We start from the raw sequence: 16790 nt of genomic DNA on the forward strand, positions 1-16790 counted from the left end.
GGCTTACTCAGTGGCGTATGCAAGATTTTTTCAAGGGAAGGGGGGGGGGGGCATTCGAATTTTTTTTTGAATCGAAAACGAATTAAAAAACGCCCATTTGCTAATAATAACCAGTAGTTAAGTCGCATTGTATAAGATTAGCCTACTATGGTCAGCTTCCAGTTCCATTGACGCTAATGTTTTCGTTTGCAGCAACTATCTCATTTAGATAGATTTTGTATATGCTACACAAAAATAACTTATGTGATATAGGCTTTCTTGACGTCGCATAATCTACCTAGACGACGTAATTAGCTTACTCAACCCAATTAACCGCGAGTGAGAAGAGTATGTTCAGTGGTGTATACGCAGGATTTTGTTACTAAGGGAGGGGAGCGTTCGATATAGACGATAGGCCTACAGTAATTATACTTCTTTTCCAAAGCATAAATCGAACCTCTCTGTCAAATTTAAAATATCGAATGCAATTTATTACGACACTTTAAACAAAAATTATCCCACTCTGAACATACACAACGAAAAAGAAAGCCTGTCCTACAGAGCCGTGTGAGCACCATCTCGCCCCCTCTCCTTCCCAAATTTACTAGTGGCCTTCTAGTTTTTAATAATTAAAATGTGCCTAAAATGTTTTTCAAGCTATATGTTCTGAATTCGGATCAAAAACATCAGATTGACTCCCCAATTTGTTGAAACTCCATGTTTGCCTACATAGCCTACGCTAAAAATGCAAAGGGATGCAGAATTTAACTAAAACAACTAAAAAAATTACAAACAGAGCCATTTTCAGAGGATAATTTGGCAATGAGAAAAGACGTCTCCAAAACATGTAATTGCATCACCTTTGAAACACAAAAACAAAAACCTAGAGAAAAAGATGGAAAATCGTTTGTCTTGAAAAATAAGACTCTTGGTTGAATGCCAAACAGCCTACTTAAACAAGGTAGTTACAAAAACTTAGCGACGTAGTTTCCTTCCGTATGCAAGCCCCTCTCTCCTTCTAAAAAAAAATTTGAATTGAAAAAGTCACCACGAATGCAAAAGTATACGCTGAATATTGTGGATAATCCCGGTCAACGCTTCTAAATGCTACTATTGAACATCTTCGTCGTTTCGCGAGCGTTTAGTTTTGGACAAGTCTAATGCTATCAACCGTTAAAAGACATTTTCCAAGAAAGCGAGGGCGTAGTAGCCTACCGTACGGTATCATTTCTTCGGTTAACTCCAGCGAAATAGCATAGATTTACTCGTTTCGCTGATTTAAAATAGTCATTCCGAATGGTGATCTACAATACAATACCGATGGATGCAGCCTAAGCTATAAAATGTCGAGTTTTTGTAGCAGTGTTTTCACATAGTTTAAATAAAATTGCCAAAAATCGTTGCACCAACTAAATATAAATTTGGGTGGACCGCTAAACAGAGATGTGGGCTCACTAGCCGGGGTTTTGGAAGCGGTAAATAGGGCCTTGCGTGACTTAAGTTATCGAATATTGAGCTTCTGTAGCAATAATTACAACATTTTCTCATTTCAAATAGCAAAACAAACATTATTTACAAACATATTGAAATGAGTGGTCCCTAAACAGCCATGTCCCATCCCTGGGAGTACGAGGGGGGCGGTTAATAAGACCCTGGTACCCAAGACCACTCTTAAAGAATATAATGTTTGCACTACACAATCACAACAACGATAAAAAAAAATTGCACTTTTGAAGGGGGAGGGCCATGGCCCAATGCAAGCTTACTCGCTTTTCTACCGCTTAAGTTTTATTTAAAGTTGGGGAAAACTTTAACTTAAAAACCATATGCTTTGTTTCAGTGACTCCACGGTGTAGCTTCCATATGGACAAAAGTTATGTATTTATGAATTTGATGTATTAATTTTCTACCCTGTATCGGTATGTTAAGCTATACTGAAATAAACTTGATCAATTGATTTATTTTTATTACTGTATAGGCCTACCAGTTTGCGTTCTAGTTTTGAAAGCTCTTTGCATGCTGCCACACAATGTCATTGTTTCTCATTTTTTGATTAATTGTTCAAGTGTTCACAGAAATAGAATCATTCAAGTGTGATGTTTTTCAATGTAGTGTAAATGTCTAAACTTAATTGAAGTAGGCTATGTCATTAGTCATACTCACAGAGTGTGACTATTGTCGACTTTACTTACTTGAACATTGAACAATCGTCCACCAACAGCCTCGCTGGTTCAATACGAAAAAAATCGATATATTTCTGTTTAAAAGAAAACACAATCAAACAGAAACTTTTACTCAAACTTTTTACAACTTTTATTTGTCTTGATATGGCGGTACAAACTTAATAACGGAATTGAGATGGAAAGATTGTCTTCCATTCCATCCCATCATCCAAATCTTCCAACCTTGACATTTTCCATCTTCCATTGCACCCCATCCCTTTTCCTACAAAAACGTAGCAGCAGAGCTACAAAGTGATGCCCTACTGCCACCTCTGGCCACCGCTTGGATGATTTTAAAACCCCAAAATCTTTTCAGGGGGCCAAGGAGCTGAGAAAAAGTAGGCTATCTCATATTTATTGAAGTTTTATTCATAGATCCATGTCTTATTGTGATATTAAGTTGTTTGATTTTATTCCGGATTTTATTTGCTTTAAGAAAATATTTATTTTTAGGTGGAAATTTACCACTTTCCATGATTAACCGACACCAGTAATTTTGCCTTTCTATGAGTAGGCCAATGTAGTTTTTATTCAGAGGTAGCCTAATTATTTAAAGGGTTTTGGTTCTATGCCTGAGTTATCAATGGCCCTTCCTAGTGAGGACGCAAGATTTTTTTGAGATGGAACAATTTTTGGATTAAAATAAAAAGAAAACTAATTTGGCAAACTACCTATATTTAGTAGTGTTAGCCAGCGCACGATTGTCATATGGGCTACCTGCCGTACTCATCTAGTCGGCTACTAACAAAACCAACTTTTGTATTTGAAACAGCTAAGCTAATTTTGATTGATAGGCTATTGTAGGCTAACGACAACAACTGAAGTGAATACCCGGGAGAAAATGCTTAAGGCATCTCGGCCTAACAATTCTTATCAAACTTAATTGGCGTCGCACTGGCCATCTCTAAAAGTATCAATCCTTACTTGTTTAGGCTACAGTAAAAGGTCTGCGTGATCGAGACCAAAATGATAGCCTATAGTCTAGCCTACTAACTAAGAAGTATTTAAGACGGTCACAACACCTTTGGGAAAGCTGAAGTAAAAAAATGTGAGATAAGGGTAAAAAACATGTTCGTAAAAACGAGATTTATAATTTTTATCTTGGTCGGATCACTGGACCAGGCATGGAGGAACCATTTTAAAAGTAGCCTAGGTGGGCCCAGAGGCGCAGCAGTCAAAGTCATTCCAACTTTGGAACTCCCTCTCTGATTTGCCGTTTTTGCTACCTTTTCAAAGAAATTTGGCTTTGAAAAGTGCGTGGGCCTCGTGGGCCCACCCAGAAAATAAAGTAGGTGGGCCCACGAGGCCCACGTAGTTTCCCCACGCCTGCACTGGACCACAGTGCATTCATACGAGTTTTGTTTGATGTTAGTAAAAAATTAATGATGTAAAATAAAGTAAAATAGGCTAAGTATCCTAATTTTTTGAATAGTAATAGGTTTTTACTGATGAATGATAACACTGGTCAACAAAACAAAAAAAATTCCTTGTTGCAAGAGATTTTTTTATCGATTCTGAATGAGTTTTAGCCACTGATTCCAAATCTGCAATCAGATTTTTTCTCCAAGCTCTAGTTTTTATGCAATACACCAGTGGATATTTTGAGGCTTGCAGCATTTGGTCTGAAATTTAAAACAAAATTCCAACTATTTAGTTCTAGTTACCACGGCCGTTAAACTCCATTTACAGTCAATTTACAGTTAACCTACGATTTATTCGTGAAGCAGGCCTACAAAGCTTATTTTCAAGTTCCTCTGGGAGATCAAGAGATGAAATGGGCTCCACATATTGTCTGCCATAATTGCGAAGAAATGCTTAGAGACTGGACAAAGAAAACACGTAACGGACTTCCTTTTGGTGTCCCTATGATGTGGCGTGAACCGAAGGACCACTGCACTGATTGTTATTTTTGTTTGATTAGCACCAAGGGCATTGGCAGGAAAAACAGACAAAACAATTCTTATCCAAATATTCCTTCCGCTATTCAACCTGTCCTTCACTCTGAAACGTTTCCACCTCCAGTATTTAATGGTTTTGCATCCTCCGATGATGAAGAAACAGACTCTTGAGATTTACCAAGGTAGTATGGAATGCGAGTATACTAAGGAAGCAGGTGCAGACTCAGAAGGCTCTAGTTCTGAAACCATTCAGAAATTTAACCAGTCAGAACTAAATGACTTGGTACGAGACTTGGACTTATCCAAGCAAGCTGCTGAGCTTTTAGCATCAAGGCTTAGTGAAAAACACGTAGGCCTATTGGACCGTTCCACAAAGGTTTCGTTTTTCAGGAAACGAGATGAAATGTTTATGTCTTTTTTTTTCAGAGGAAAAGCAGTTAATTTACTGCAATGATATTCCAGGCCATCTGATCCAACTAGGAGTTTCTTCATATGATTCAAGTGAATGGCGCTTATTTATAGATAGTTCCAGGCGAAGCCTGAAGTGTGCTCTTTTGCGCAATGGTAATGCATATGGACGAGTTCCAGTTGGTCATTCAACTGTCTTAAAAGAATCATATGATAATATTAAGCTAGTTATTGAATTGCTGAAATATCATCAGCACAATTGGATATTATGTGTTGACCTGAAAATGGTTGGTTTCTTACTTGGTCAGCAAAAAGGATACACAAAGTTTCCATGTTATCTTTGCATGTGGGACAGCAGAGCTGATGACAATCAAGCATTGGACCCAAAAGGATTGGCCCATACGTGAAACACTTGAAGCCGGCATGCCAAACATGTTAAACGATCCGATTGTAAGTAGAGACAAAATTGTTTCCCCTACCTCTTCACATCAAGTTAGGGTTGATGAAACAGTTTGTGAAAGCTTTAATCCTTGCTAGCGACTGTTTCCAATATATTGTTCATACATATCCCTCCATTTCATACAAAAAGATTAAAGCTGGTGTCTTCAATGGACCACAAATTCGAAGCCTTGTGCGAAACCAACAGTTCACCGATAAGACGAAAACCAGAGAGCAGCATGGTTGTCCTTTGTGGATGTCACTAAAAACTTTCTTGGAAACAAAAAGGCTCACAATTACGAGGTTCTTGTGAGCGAAATGCTCTTTGCTTTTCGCGACTTAAGATGCAGAATGAGCATTAAAGTTCATTTCTTATTCAGTCATCTGGAGAAAACCTTGGAGCTGTCAGTGACGAACAAGGAGAGCGGTTCCACCAGGATCTTATGAAAGTAGAAGAACGTTACCAAGGCCGATGGAATCGACACATGATGGCAGAGCTGGGTTTACTGCTGGAGCATTAAACGAGACTGTCCCCAAAAAGCTTACAAACGCAAGACAGGGATATCTAAAGAAGGGGATACGAAGGCTTTTATTACGCCTGACAATAGAAGGGCTTTTGTTTATCGTAAATAATCTGTGTTTATCGTAAAATGACAATTGGCACCGATAGTAGTTTAATAAATCTTGTTATGATAACTTGCATTGCGCTATTAGAATCAGGCCTGGATATTCACAGCATGCTCATGGTTGCTTGTTAATTCAACTACCCATATACTTGCGTTACATCCAGCCTGCTGCAAAGGCTTTGTTTAAAAAAACAGCTTACAGGTAACTTTTCAGCTGTGTTTGTAAACAAGTATTCTTTAAATATGCTCTACGTAACATTAGCTAACTGTCTTCTGTAGCTCATTGTACCAGCTGCACTACAAAACTTTCTACGATTTTAAAAAGAACCACATGTTTAAAGCACTACAAACTACCGCCCTGGTAGTGTCATGAGAATAAGGCAATCGCGCTGTGAGCCTTCATATCCCCTTCTCTAGATATTCCTGACACAAGAGCCTCAAACGCCAATTTTTGCCCAGCATGTAGTGTGGATTTCGCTTTCTATTTTCAGCCAGTAAACTTTTCTCACAACATCAAACTTTTAAAGGAGCTTATTTATGCTGCAGGCAGTGCTATGGTTACTACTGTAGTTGTGAAAATGATTTGTTTAATTGTTATGTATATAGCCTATATAGTTTTTGAAATTTTGTTTACGACGCTTTTCGAATGATTTTGTAATGTTTTTTCCAATATTTTGGTGCATTTCTATCAGTAAGTATAGATCTAAGCTATAGACAAAACAGTTAAGCAGTTATTTCAGTCGTAAAAGATGTTTTTTTTCCTATTCCTCAAAACATAATTGTTTTGAAAAATATTCAGTTTTTACTCAAAAAAAGGAAAAAAATCAAAATTTGCAAAAAATCTAGAGCTTCTAGACCAAAAACAACGTCATATTCGGATTCAGCACCCCAAAATTACCCAAAATCAAGTGAATTTGAAAATGCAACAAATTTTTTGTTGACCAGTGTAATCAGCTTTACATGTCAGACAGTGTTGATCTGACGTCTGACAGCTTTTGGGATCTAATTTGTGTTTTGTTTGATTTCTGTTTTTTTTGTTATGTTCATATACAATTTTTTCATGTTTTGGCTTGTATGTACGTGTAGAATTTTGACGCGAATTCTACGTTAAAGAGTATCTTTCTCACTGGCGCCAAACAGCGGATTGGATTATTATATGCGTCGCTTAGTTAATACGGTTATGCGCCTACAACAGACAGAGAAACAAGCCAAGTAGATTGAATCTGAACAGGGTTTTGAGTTCTGTTATTTTATTATGGCAGAAAGGTTGCAAGATCACAAAGTCAGAAGGTCACAAAGTCACAGGATCACAAGTTGCAGTTCTCAAGTTCACGGGGTTACAGGTCGCAAGTTCAGCCACAAGTTTGCAGGTCGCAAGTTTGTTTAACAAATTTAGTACGCAGATATGGGCTACTTCAATCCTATACAGAGCTGGTGGGGGACAGTTTAGTCGACTCACCAAGACAGCAGAAGCAGGGCTTGAAGTGATAATCCGTACAAACAATAATCCAAATAATAATAAGTCATACAGCAATTGATTCTACTCAGTGACGTTCGGTGGCTTTAACCGTTGGGAAAGCAACTTGTAAATATGCTGCAGCAAGGTAGTAGGCCTAGGCACGAAGGGCGTAACCGTCGGGCGAAGCCCGAAGGCGTGTTGCCGAAGGCAACACTTCCAGCGGGGGGTCTGGGGGGCCTCCCCCAGAAATTTTTGAAAAACACTTCCAATTTGGTGCGCTCTGAGAGCATTTTCAAAACAAATCAAACATAAAAATCTGTCAAATTGTGCTTCGCCTTTGTCGTGATCATACATCCATTTAATGTTTAGAAGTCATGAACAATCTTAATTTTAACGTTGCAGGACCAAAATCCAGTGTTAGACATGGAATAATAGTTGTCTAAATATTTAATTCGTCATGAATATTCATTCTGAGATATTCAGTTAGGCCTACACTACAAAAACTAACACTTAGGTCTAAACATTACAACCGCAAGCAATTTGTACAAAAAGCTGGATAAGTTTGCCTCCTGCGTATAGAAGCTTAACAAACTAAATATTGCACCCGCACCTGAACGTTCATTGACGAAGTAACGTTACATCAACGCTGTAAAAAGGGCAAAGGCATGACTATGAAAGCTAGTAGGCTAAAGTACAGTACATGGTGAGGAGACATCAAAAAACAGCAACAATTATTTCGGCATTATGATGCTTGTGCGGTGTACCGTGACGAGCACCATTCTGACGAGTTAGTCTAGCTGCTCTAGCGAATGTATGCATTGACGTCACTGGGAAAGCAAGACTCACCTGGTCTCACCATAACACATCTGATTGGCTAAGCAGCTGGTGACGTTTTGCAAAACGAGTGATGATTGGATGAAACGAAGGCGTTTTTTGACATTTTTGAATTTGGGTAAGCAAGTTTGATAGTTGCTTACCTTGGAGCCTCAGTGATTGTTTCTGACAGAAGCGTTTGCGTTAATTGGCATTTATAGGCAAGACATGCGGTTTGGTGAGGATTTAGACTACTCACTAGCGTTACGAGTAATTCTAGTCACGAATACAGTAATTTTCAAGTTAAAATAGACATGATAAAAATAATAAGAAGTTAAACCTAGAATTCAATCATTATACTTTGCATAGTTTTCGCTCAGGTAAGCACTGCTTTCCTTGCTTTCCCTCACCGATCGTCACTGATTCTACTAGTGCATCTTATTCAAATAGAATGTAATACAAAAATTTACAATTAGTAAATGGTTAAGAAATACTTAACATAAAGTTTCTCAATTTATGCTTAAGAGTTAGGATTTAAACATCTCGTTTTACCAAATGCAGCTAATACAAAACTCAACGGAATTTCTGGTCTATGCTCTCAAACGTTCGCTTTGCTAAGCCTTTTATGCTGATATTGCAAAACACTAAGAAGATGCGCTATATAAAGACAACGATAAGAAAAAATAACTTCAGTATTATGCCTTGGTTGAAGAAAGCAAGCGGATAACAATCGTTCGCTAACGTTCATACAACATCTTTCAAGATGCGGCGAAAGCTTCGAAGAAATACTGTGCTACACCAAGTATTTACATTCACATACAGATAAACGACATTTAGACGTTGAATTACCGTTGGCCGTGCTATGCCAACGTTTAAATGGACGATGAAAAACAACGATTAATTTTCAGCCCACAAGATGACATAAAATTGTTTTTTAGAGCAGTAGAGTTAAAAATAGTGTTTTAAAACAACACACTACAGATACTCTGGTGCCGTTTCATGAGTCACAATCCCTTGCAAGCCCAGTCTCTTGTCTAGAAACTGACAGCAATTATTTAAACTTGTGTTTCGGGAAGAATAAGGAATTGCTAAAAATGTAAATTGTTTTTGTACAATTCGTTAAACTACTAACTCCGTGGAGAGAGATATATGGATTTAAGTAAATACAAGCTTTATATCTGTAAAAGTAACGTAATAATTCTATCAACACGAAGCCGCGATTGATGTTTCAAAGGTTTTCTTAAAACAACAAAGAATAGAGCGGCTGCTACTTGACATGTTATTCAAGTCGATTATAAAATTAACACAGTACTAACCAGTAACCACCACATTCAATTGCGATTGTAACCTTATTCAAACGTTTCATCATTTTCTCCAAGTGTTTTCAGTATAATTTTCCTTGGGAATATTTTCTGTAAAATACTGCAGCCGGGGTGGAAGCTGTCTTGGTGACCTCATAAGATTTATCACTTCTATGTAATATACCGTTTTATTTGTCGTGATATTTTGAGAAAAAAAAATAAACCAGTAATTGATTGATTGATTGGTTTACAAGTCAAACCCGACAAAATAAAAATATTTAGTGTTCTCTTGCGCCCTTCAGTAAATGGATTGGAAATCAAGTCAACCTTGTCAGGGCGTTGGGAGCCTAGTTACAGCAGTTACCTACAGCAAAAAACTGGTATTCAGTTCAACTCAATTTTTTTTATTGCTGGCGCGAACATGTAGATTACAATAAAGTAAACACACGAATTTGGTACCAACAAAAGAAAACGGTAGAAAAACCTAAAGGTTTAAAATATGCATTGATAAAACAGTGTTTACAAATCACTACCCAGTATCTTAGGCTACTGCAATTTCTCTAGGTAGCCTGGATCGGTCCAAAATCTAGTCTGTTTGACATGGATGTATTTTGATAAAATAGAACTGTCTTTGGATGAATTTAACCTAAGCCGTGGAAGGTACAGGCTTAATGAGTTTTATGCACAACTCATTGCAGTCTAATAACAGTCAGTTGTGGTTTTGTGCTAACACACCAAACAAACAAAAAATATCTGTGGTCAATAAGATTTTAGAATTGGTTTGATTTTAGCCATTCTATAGAACATCACAATGTAAGTAAGGAGACGAGTTAGAATTTGGCAGAGAATGATGTTAAACAGTATTCTTATAGTCGTGTATATAACTTTGTGATGACACTTCAAACTAGTTTGAAAATATTCTAATATTTCTTGTTTATTTTTTAGTTTTTTTACTGTGTAACTTATGTGTGGTTACATGCTTAAAGTTACTTGTTTTTTAATGTGAACAGAAGTAAAATTATTATTAACTGGTAGGAAATCACAATTAAGAAATTTTAAATGGAAAGTAACATTGAATTTAACGATGTTTTTGTCCAGAAAGGACAACTGCCATTGTCGGCCCAAAGTGCCTATTCTGCCATACCCACCATTAGAGTTGGACCAAAACAACTCACATATTTTAACAATGAAAAACAGGTCTGACTTTTGTTTTTTTACTTTTAAAACTGCAAATTTTTTCTTTATTAGTTATGTTACAAACCATTTTTCTTTCCTAAAATGGTTTTCATATGCACTGTATCATAAATGTGGTGAATCGTTAGATGAAACATTTTTTTATGATTGAATGTGTAAATCTTTCTTTGTGTTACGATTTAACTGAGGCCTAGTCACCGAGATTGTTAGAGTGAAGTTTCTAGGCCTACTGTACTTGTTGAATGTTTTTCTTTGTGAATTATGGTATGCATTAGCTGCCATTAAATGGAGAGTTGCCTTAAAATGCTTTTCTCAAGCACATATTGCATACTATATACTGAGATTTGACATTGCCATTTTTTGTTTACAAAGTTGAGTATATATATAATTAATAAAGGGTAACAGTCATGAACAAAGGTTTAAAACTGCTTAAAATTTTCACAAGTTCCTGAAAACAAAATAATAAACAACCTTATTTGTAATTTTACATTTATTCAGGCAGAAATATACAGAAAACAGTATTGCACATCCCAAACAATTATCGGTATTGATCAAAGAATGACCTAACTCTTATGGTTTAGTAATATTGTCTCTTCTATGTTTGTATGGAGTTTTTATTCTTATCAGCATACTAGTGAACTGATTTAGCAATCTTTGGAAGTTTTTTACAAAACTTTTCTCTTAATTTTACCTGTACTGTGACACTTGATGGTTGCTTTTCAGACACCTTGTTTTTCATGTTAGTTTCCAAATTATCGATTGGATTGATGTCCAAGTTGTTTTCCTTCCACTTGAGCAGTTAGTAATATTGTTTTTCTGGATAAATTTTTCGAATTTGGATCAATGGCAAAGAGTGCCATCCTGCATAAATATGAGTTATTATTATTATAACGGACATGTAAAGTCTTTACCTGTTTTGAAAACATTTTTACCTACTTCAGTTTATTTATCATTGTATCAGAAGACAGGAAAGAGAGAGCAGCAACACCATTCTCAAACACAGTTACTGAAATCATCTGAAGAGTGTTTCATTGTGGATACAGGTGTATCCGTCATCAAAATGTGTGCAAAGGGATTTAGGGATGTGCCGCTTCCAAACCAAAAACTGATCTAAACTTGACTTGTCAGAAAAAAGGTTTGTCCCATTCTTTGGGCCCAGTGTCAATGATTCTTAGGAGACTGCGATAGCTTGACTTTTACAGTAGGCCTATGTGTTTGTCTATTTTTTGGATACTTTGATGGATATGTTTTCTTCACATACAATTGCTAGAAAACAGTCATATGACTGTCACTACACTCTCTGCATAACAACCCAGCTCTTTTTTTTTTCATGAAACTCAACGATCCATATATTTATGACTATTCAAACAAATAATATGACATAGAAAGTTGACGCACAGAACTTGATACAATACTTTGAAATCGTCATTTTTGAAAGGTTGCCTAAACTTTGTTCATGACTGTATTATGGAATATGTTATATGTCTAGATGTGATAGTGTATCAGGTACAAACCACATGTTGCCAATAAAAAGCATTGTCATGCATTTTTTAAATAGTGTAAATTTAGTTTGAATCAACTGCTGCACAATTTAATGTTGACAAGATTTTTTCTCTGATCATCGTATGAGAGTATTTTGCATGTCTGGCTGAACGAAAAAGGAATTTTATCCACTATTGTTTTCATCTTGCACTTTTGTATTTTTATTGAGGTAGGCTTACAATAGTTAAATGCATATATTCCATTGACTTTATATCTGACATTAATAAACTCCTAGAATATTCACTAAAAGTTTGGTCCGCTGATAGTTAGTTAACTGCACATATAATGGCCCGTAGCCAGGGGGGGCTCTCAGGGTTTCTGGGAACCCCCCCCCCCTGAGCCGAAAAGGTCCACATTTTGGAGAAAGTGTAGTGTACATACGATCACAGGATCAGCACCTATGAATGATCAGCTGAATCCTTCCAGATAGTTCTGAACAAGAGGCTTCTGGAAGATTGTACAATAGTAAAGTATTAAATTTTGATCTTTGCTGCGTCATAATGCCTTGTGTTGCAATGTCAATGGTGTTCATTACCTGTTTGTGAATACGAGTAGTCGTAGTTGCCAATATTCGGTTGATTGAACTGTTGTCTGTCATTGTGGTACGAAGCCACGTTTTTACTCGCCTCATGGCGCTAAGACTGCGTTCAGCATTGATCGAGAGGAGCGCGATTGTTCGATAAGTGCACAAACGTTTGTGTATTTCCGAAAGGTAATCTTTGTTGCTTGTTTAGAACAAGGGTTCGCAAATACGCGACCCAAAAAACAATCGTTCGAAATCTTCGTTGCCCAAACTTTCAGAAGCATATAATTTTGCGCAAAGTACTTTGCAATTTAATATCAATTTCAATACTGTCGTCCACGCTTATTAAGTCCACATCGGGACCGGACAATTTTGGGCTTATTGAGCGGGAGGAAATTTTCTACCACTCCTATAGGCTACGTTCAGTAATTCAGGAATGGACAAAATTGAGCTTAATAAGCAAGTGGACCTTCCAGTGTAGTCCGGAAACGTCGTCATTGTGTAAGCTTCTGGGTCCGAGGGTCTATCCTTTTACCACCCCAGATGTACGATGTTTCCGGACTACACTGGAAGGCTACTACAGAGCAGCCAGTCTGGCTTCATCATCCAAGATTCGCAGACTTTCCACTCTGTTTACAGAGTGTACAGAGTTTACTTACAAGTTGGCTTGAAGATGGTAGAGTCATTGATGATGTGGTCTGCGGTCTGTTCCTCGGCACTACATTCACAGTAGGAGGAAGAGGCCGTTCCCCGGTGGTGCATGGTTGAGCGAAAAAGCCCGACGCCCGTACGAAGACTGTTGAGGCGCACCCATGCCTGTCTTTGTAGTGTTAGGCCTATGGAGCATGATTGTGTCGGCGTAGGAAATGAACAAATGGAGTCTGGTGGTACTTGACTTCCGCTCAGAATTCCATTTATGGTCCGCCCAAGTAGCCGCAGAGATGTTTTGTTCATCAGCTTCGTTGATCAGAAGCTGAGTGGCTGGCACGAATAGGTGTCTTGATTTCAGTCGACGGGGGTCCTCGTTTGGGAGAGCACAGGTCTTGTGGTGGAGAAGATGGTTAGGATTCGGTGCCCGTCGGCCAAGAGACAGAGTGGCTTCTTCGAGGCGAAGCTCAGCAGGTTGGATACCAGCGGAAATGGGGAGATTGTCCAATGGTGTGGGGCGCAAGCATACGGTCACTGTGCGCAGGACGCTGTTTATGGCAGTGTCGACGTTGTGGCAGTGAGCACTGCAGCACCAAACAGGTGCACAGTAGGCTACTCTGCTGGGGTCTGCTACTATTCGGTGAGTCCGATTCGGTGAGTTCCTAACCTCTAACCCCTAACCCTAAAACGGCAATGATAATTAGGCTACGGTACCAGATAATTTAAAACAAAAATTGAAAAATCCCCCGTTAAGGGATCGGACTCACCGAATCAGACTCACCGAAACGACCATTCCGCTCTGCTGAAGAGTAAACAAGGGCTCAGGCTGCTATACGCAAAAGTAGGCTATCAGCTCTCGCCTCTCAGCTGGAGCCTGCAAGGCGCTTGAGTAGCCTAGTGCGGGATGTCAGTTTCTAGTAAGTTTAAACCCTTTTGCGACCTATTGTGGATGGTCTCGCGACCCAAATTTGGGTCGTGGCCCACTATTTGTGGATCCCTGGTTTAGAATCTCGCATATCGTAGACAATTTAGGCTAAAAGCGAATAGCAGAAATTGTTATATTGCAAAATGTGCAGTAGCTTACATGACCTTAAAAGAGCATCTGCCCCCTGATTCCGGCGCCCATGGCGGTTCCACTGTAGATGTGGTGATGTTAATGTGAAAATTGTTTGTAGCTTATTTATTTATTTTGTTTTTGTAATGTTCATAATTTGAAGTTTGTTGATCTATATATTATTCACTGCCATTTCTTATGTTTTGATTGCTTGTTTGTGGACACGCAAAGAAGAAAGTTATCAAAAGGTCCATAATTTTGGATTTGGGAACCCCCCCTTGAAAATGTCTGGCTACGGGCCTGCATAAATATATCATATATTGAACAATAAACATGCAATCTTTTTAGGATCGCAAAAACTCCACCTACGATAGACTGTTCAATTGGAAAGAAGGTTTCAACAACAAGCTCCATCGATGTGATCGTGAACATGCTAAAAGCAGAGGTCTAAATGTTCATGATGAAGTAAGAAAAGATGCTGTTGTGTATCCCTTCTGTGTATAGTAGTATGACAAAACAAATTAAAGGAAAATTGAAAGAAAGCATATGCCCTTACTTACATAATTAGCTGTCTAAATTACACATAAAATGTGACGGTTTTATTACTTTCAAAACCTCTTCTTTTTCTCTAATCTAATGCACTTTTCAAATCTCATTCACGGATTAAAATATCGACTTTATTTTTTATAGCCATTTTATCACAAGTCAAATTTGTTTGTCTTAGCTTACATGGGTTCAATGAGTAACGGTTAGAGAAAAAATAATTGTATATATGATAAATGAAAACGAGAAAAATCCTTACTATGATATAATAAGATTAGAGCTTGAAAGTTATCAATTTGATTATGAACAGGCAGTAGATGCAACTCAGGTGTATGAAATCTGGGCCTGGCATGGTATTGCATTTATTGTAACATTCATCATCTTGTTGGCGGTGATGTATGATAACATCTTACCAAAAAATGCCAAACAGTTGAGAGCATTCAGCTTAATACGTCAACATCAACTGTAAACAGAAACTGAGACTGTAAAGTGTTTGCACATGCATGTCATGAAAACTGTTTGCGGAAAATTAGTTTTGTGCTTGCAATATCAGTTTTTAATTGTATGCTACTTAGAACAACATGTGGGTTATATATATTTTTTTGTTAACCCTCTTGCCATGACAACAAATATTCCATGTTATTTACTGATGCAAGGTGGTTATGATAGAACCTACGGAGTGTCATGTGGTATTTAACATTCTCTCGACGAAAATTGCAGTTTGTCTTGATTCTTGTATGCACGAGGCTATATAACTAGTAGATAGGACTGCTCATTCTGTGCATTGATTAATCATTTATAGTCACTTCTATTGTGGATGGATTACCGTACCTAATCAGTAGAGTGTGATGCCTGAATTAAATATCAAATTAAAGAATTAGAAATCACAATTAGGCTACTTTTTCTACAGGCAGACCATTTCTGCGGGCTGCTGAAATCGGAGGTTATTTAAGAGAGCATTGCAACTGTAAGAATCAAGAAATCTTTGCATGGTCGTGATTTGCGTAATCTTATAAAAACAATCGATTGCTGTAGCTACATGGAAATTGTATTGCAGATTCTTACTGGTGCTTATGTAGGCTTACTCTACCATAAGAAATAATTGCATTCATAGGCGATAAGTGATTTTTTTTTTTTGTAGGAAACCTCAAAAGATATTCCCGCTCTGATGTCTTCATCTTGCGGTCGTAAGCTTCATTGGCATGTCGACCACCCAGACAGAAAACATGTGAGGATCATTAAAACAAGGGAATTTCTGAGCAACAATGGAATCACATTCACACCCGAGCAAGGATATGGAAATGTTGTCCCAGTGTAGAGCCAATAGTGAAAATACATTTGCAGACTGAAGACATTATTGTGCTCAGGACTTGAATAATATTCACTACATTAGAATCGTGTGACATGGAATTGTAATTGTTTTTCCTACTCTGTTTCATGATGAAAAAAGTTTTTTTTTGGTAAGATAACATTTTGATTCATCTTGCATGGCACGTTATGGAATTGAAATGTTTGGATGCATTTTCTACGCACTTTTTTAAGCAATGCAATGACCTTTAAGATTTTGTATATAATGAAATAATGATTCTCTTCATTTCATTATATACAAATACAAAACCACCATCATCATTTCATACTTGTTCATTTTATTATTTACGGCAGCTTACAGTGTTATACTACAGTTTGAAAAGATTGTCGATATTTAAAATTTATTCAATATTATACGATGACTAACTTTAGGCCGTAAAACATTTCGCCATCATATAGGCTATATCTTAAGCCATAACCACTGTAACTGCTTTTTAAAAATCTAATCAAAGTGTACATATTTACAGTAATGATTATTGATTGTTATTAATTGTGAAATTTTAATAAATATTTTGGCCTTATATTCAATAATTGCGTAATCAATGTTGTAGCAGACATTGAGCATTTTTTTTATCGCAAGAAAGGTGAAGCCAATCTTCGTGTCCACCTTCAAGCTTGTCATGAAGTGTCTTGCGAGGATACAGTCGCGTGCTCTCTATGGGTGCCAAGCCATCAACCTTTCGAATGTCGTACGAAGGCTCTGGGCCACACAGTCGGGGTATCCGAGCATTTTTGTTGTCGTACCCAGGCTTACGCACGGTGGAAGGAAGTCAA

At 37.5% G+C, this 16790-nt stretch overlaps 1 protein-coding gene across 1 annotated transcript; it reads left to right on the plus strand.

The window, feature by feature from the left end:
• The first annotated feature begins 10094 nt into the window (after positions 1-10094).
• Positions 10095-16541, plus strand: LOC145775856 (cilia- and flagella-associated protein 90-like). Its single transcript, XM_082587238.1, has 3 exons — positions 10095-10341; positions 14454-14570; positions 15790-16541. Exons 1-3 carry the CDS (start codon positions 10204-10206, stop codon positions 15964-15966), a joined length of 432 nt encoding a protein of 143 aa, XP_082443364.1. The 5' UTR covers positions 10095-10203; the 3' UTR covers positions 15967-16541.
• The last annotated feature ends 249 nt before the right edge of the window (positions 16542-16790 follow it).

This window comes from Aplidium turbinatum, chromosome 8, assembly GCF_918807975.1.
Source record: "Aplidium turbinatum chromosome 8, kaAplTurb1.1, whole genome shotgun sequence".
Classification (NCBI taxonomy): Eukaryota; Metazoa; Chordata; class Ascidiacea; order Aplousobranchia; family Polyclinidae; genus Aplidium; species Aplidium turbinatum.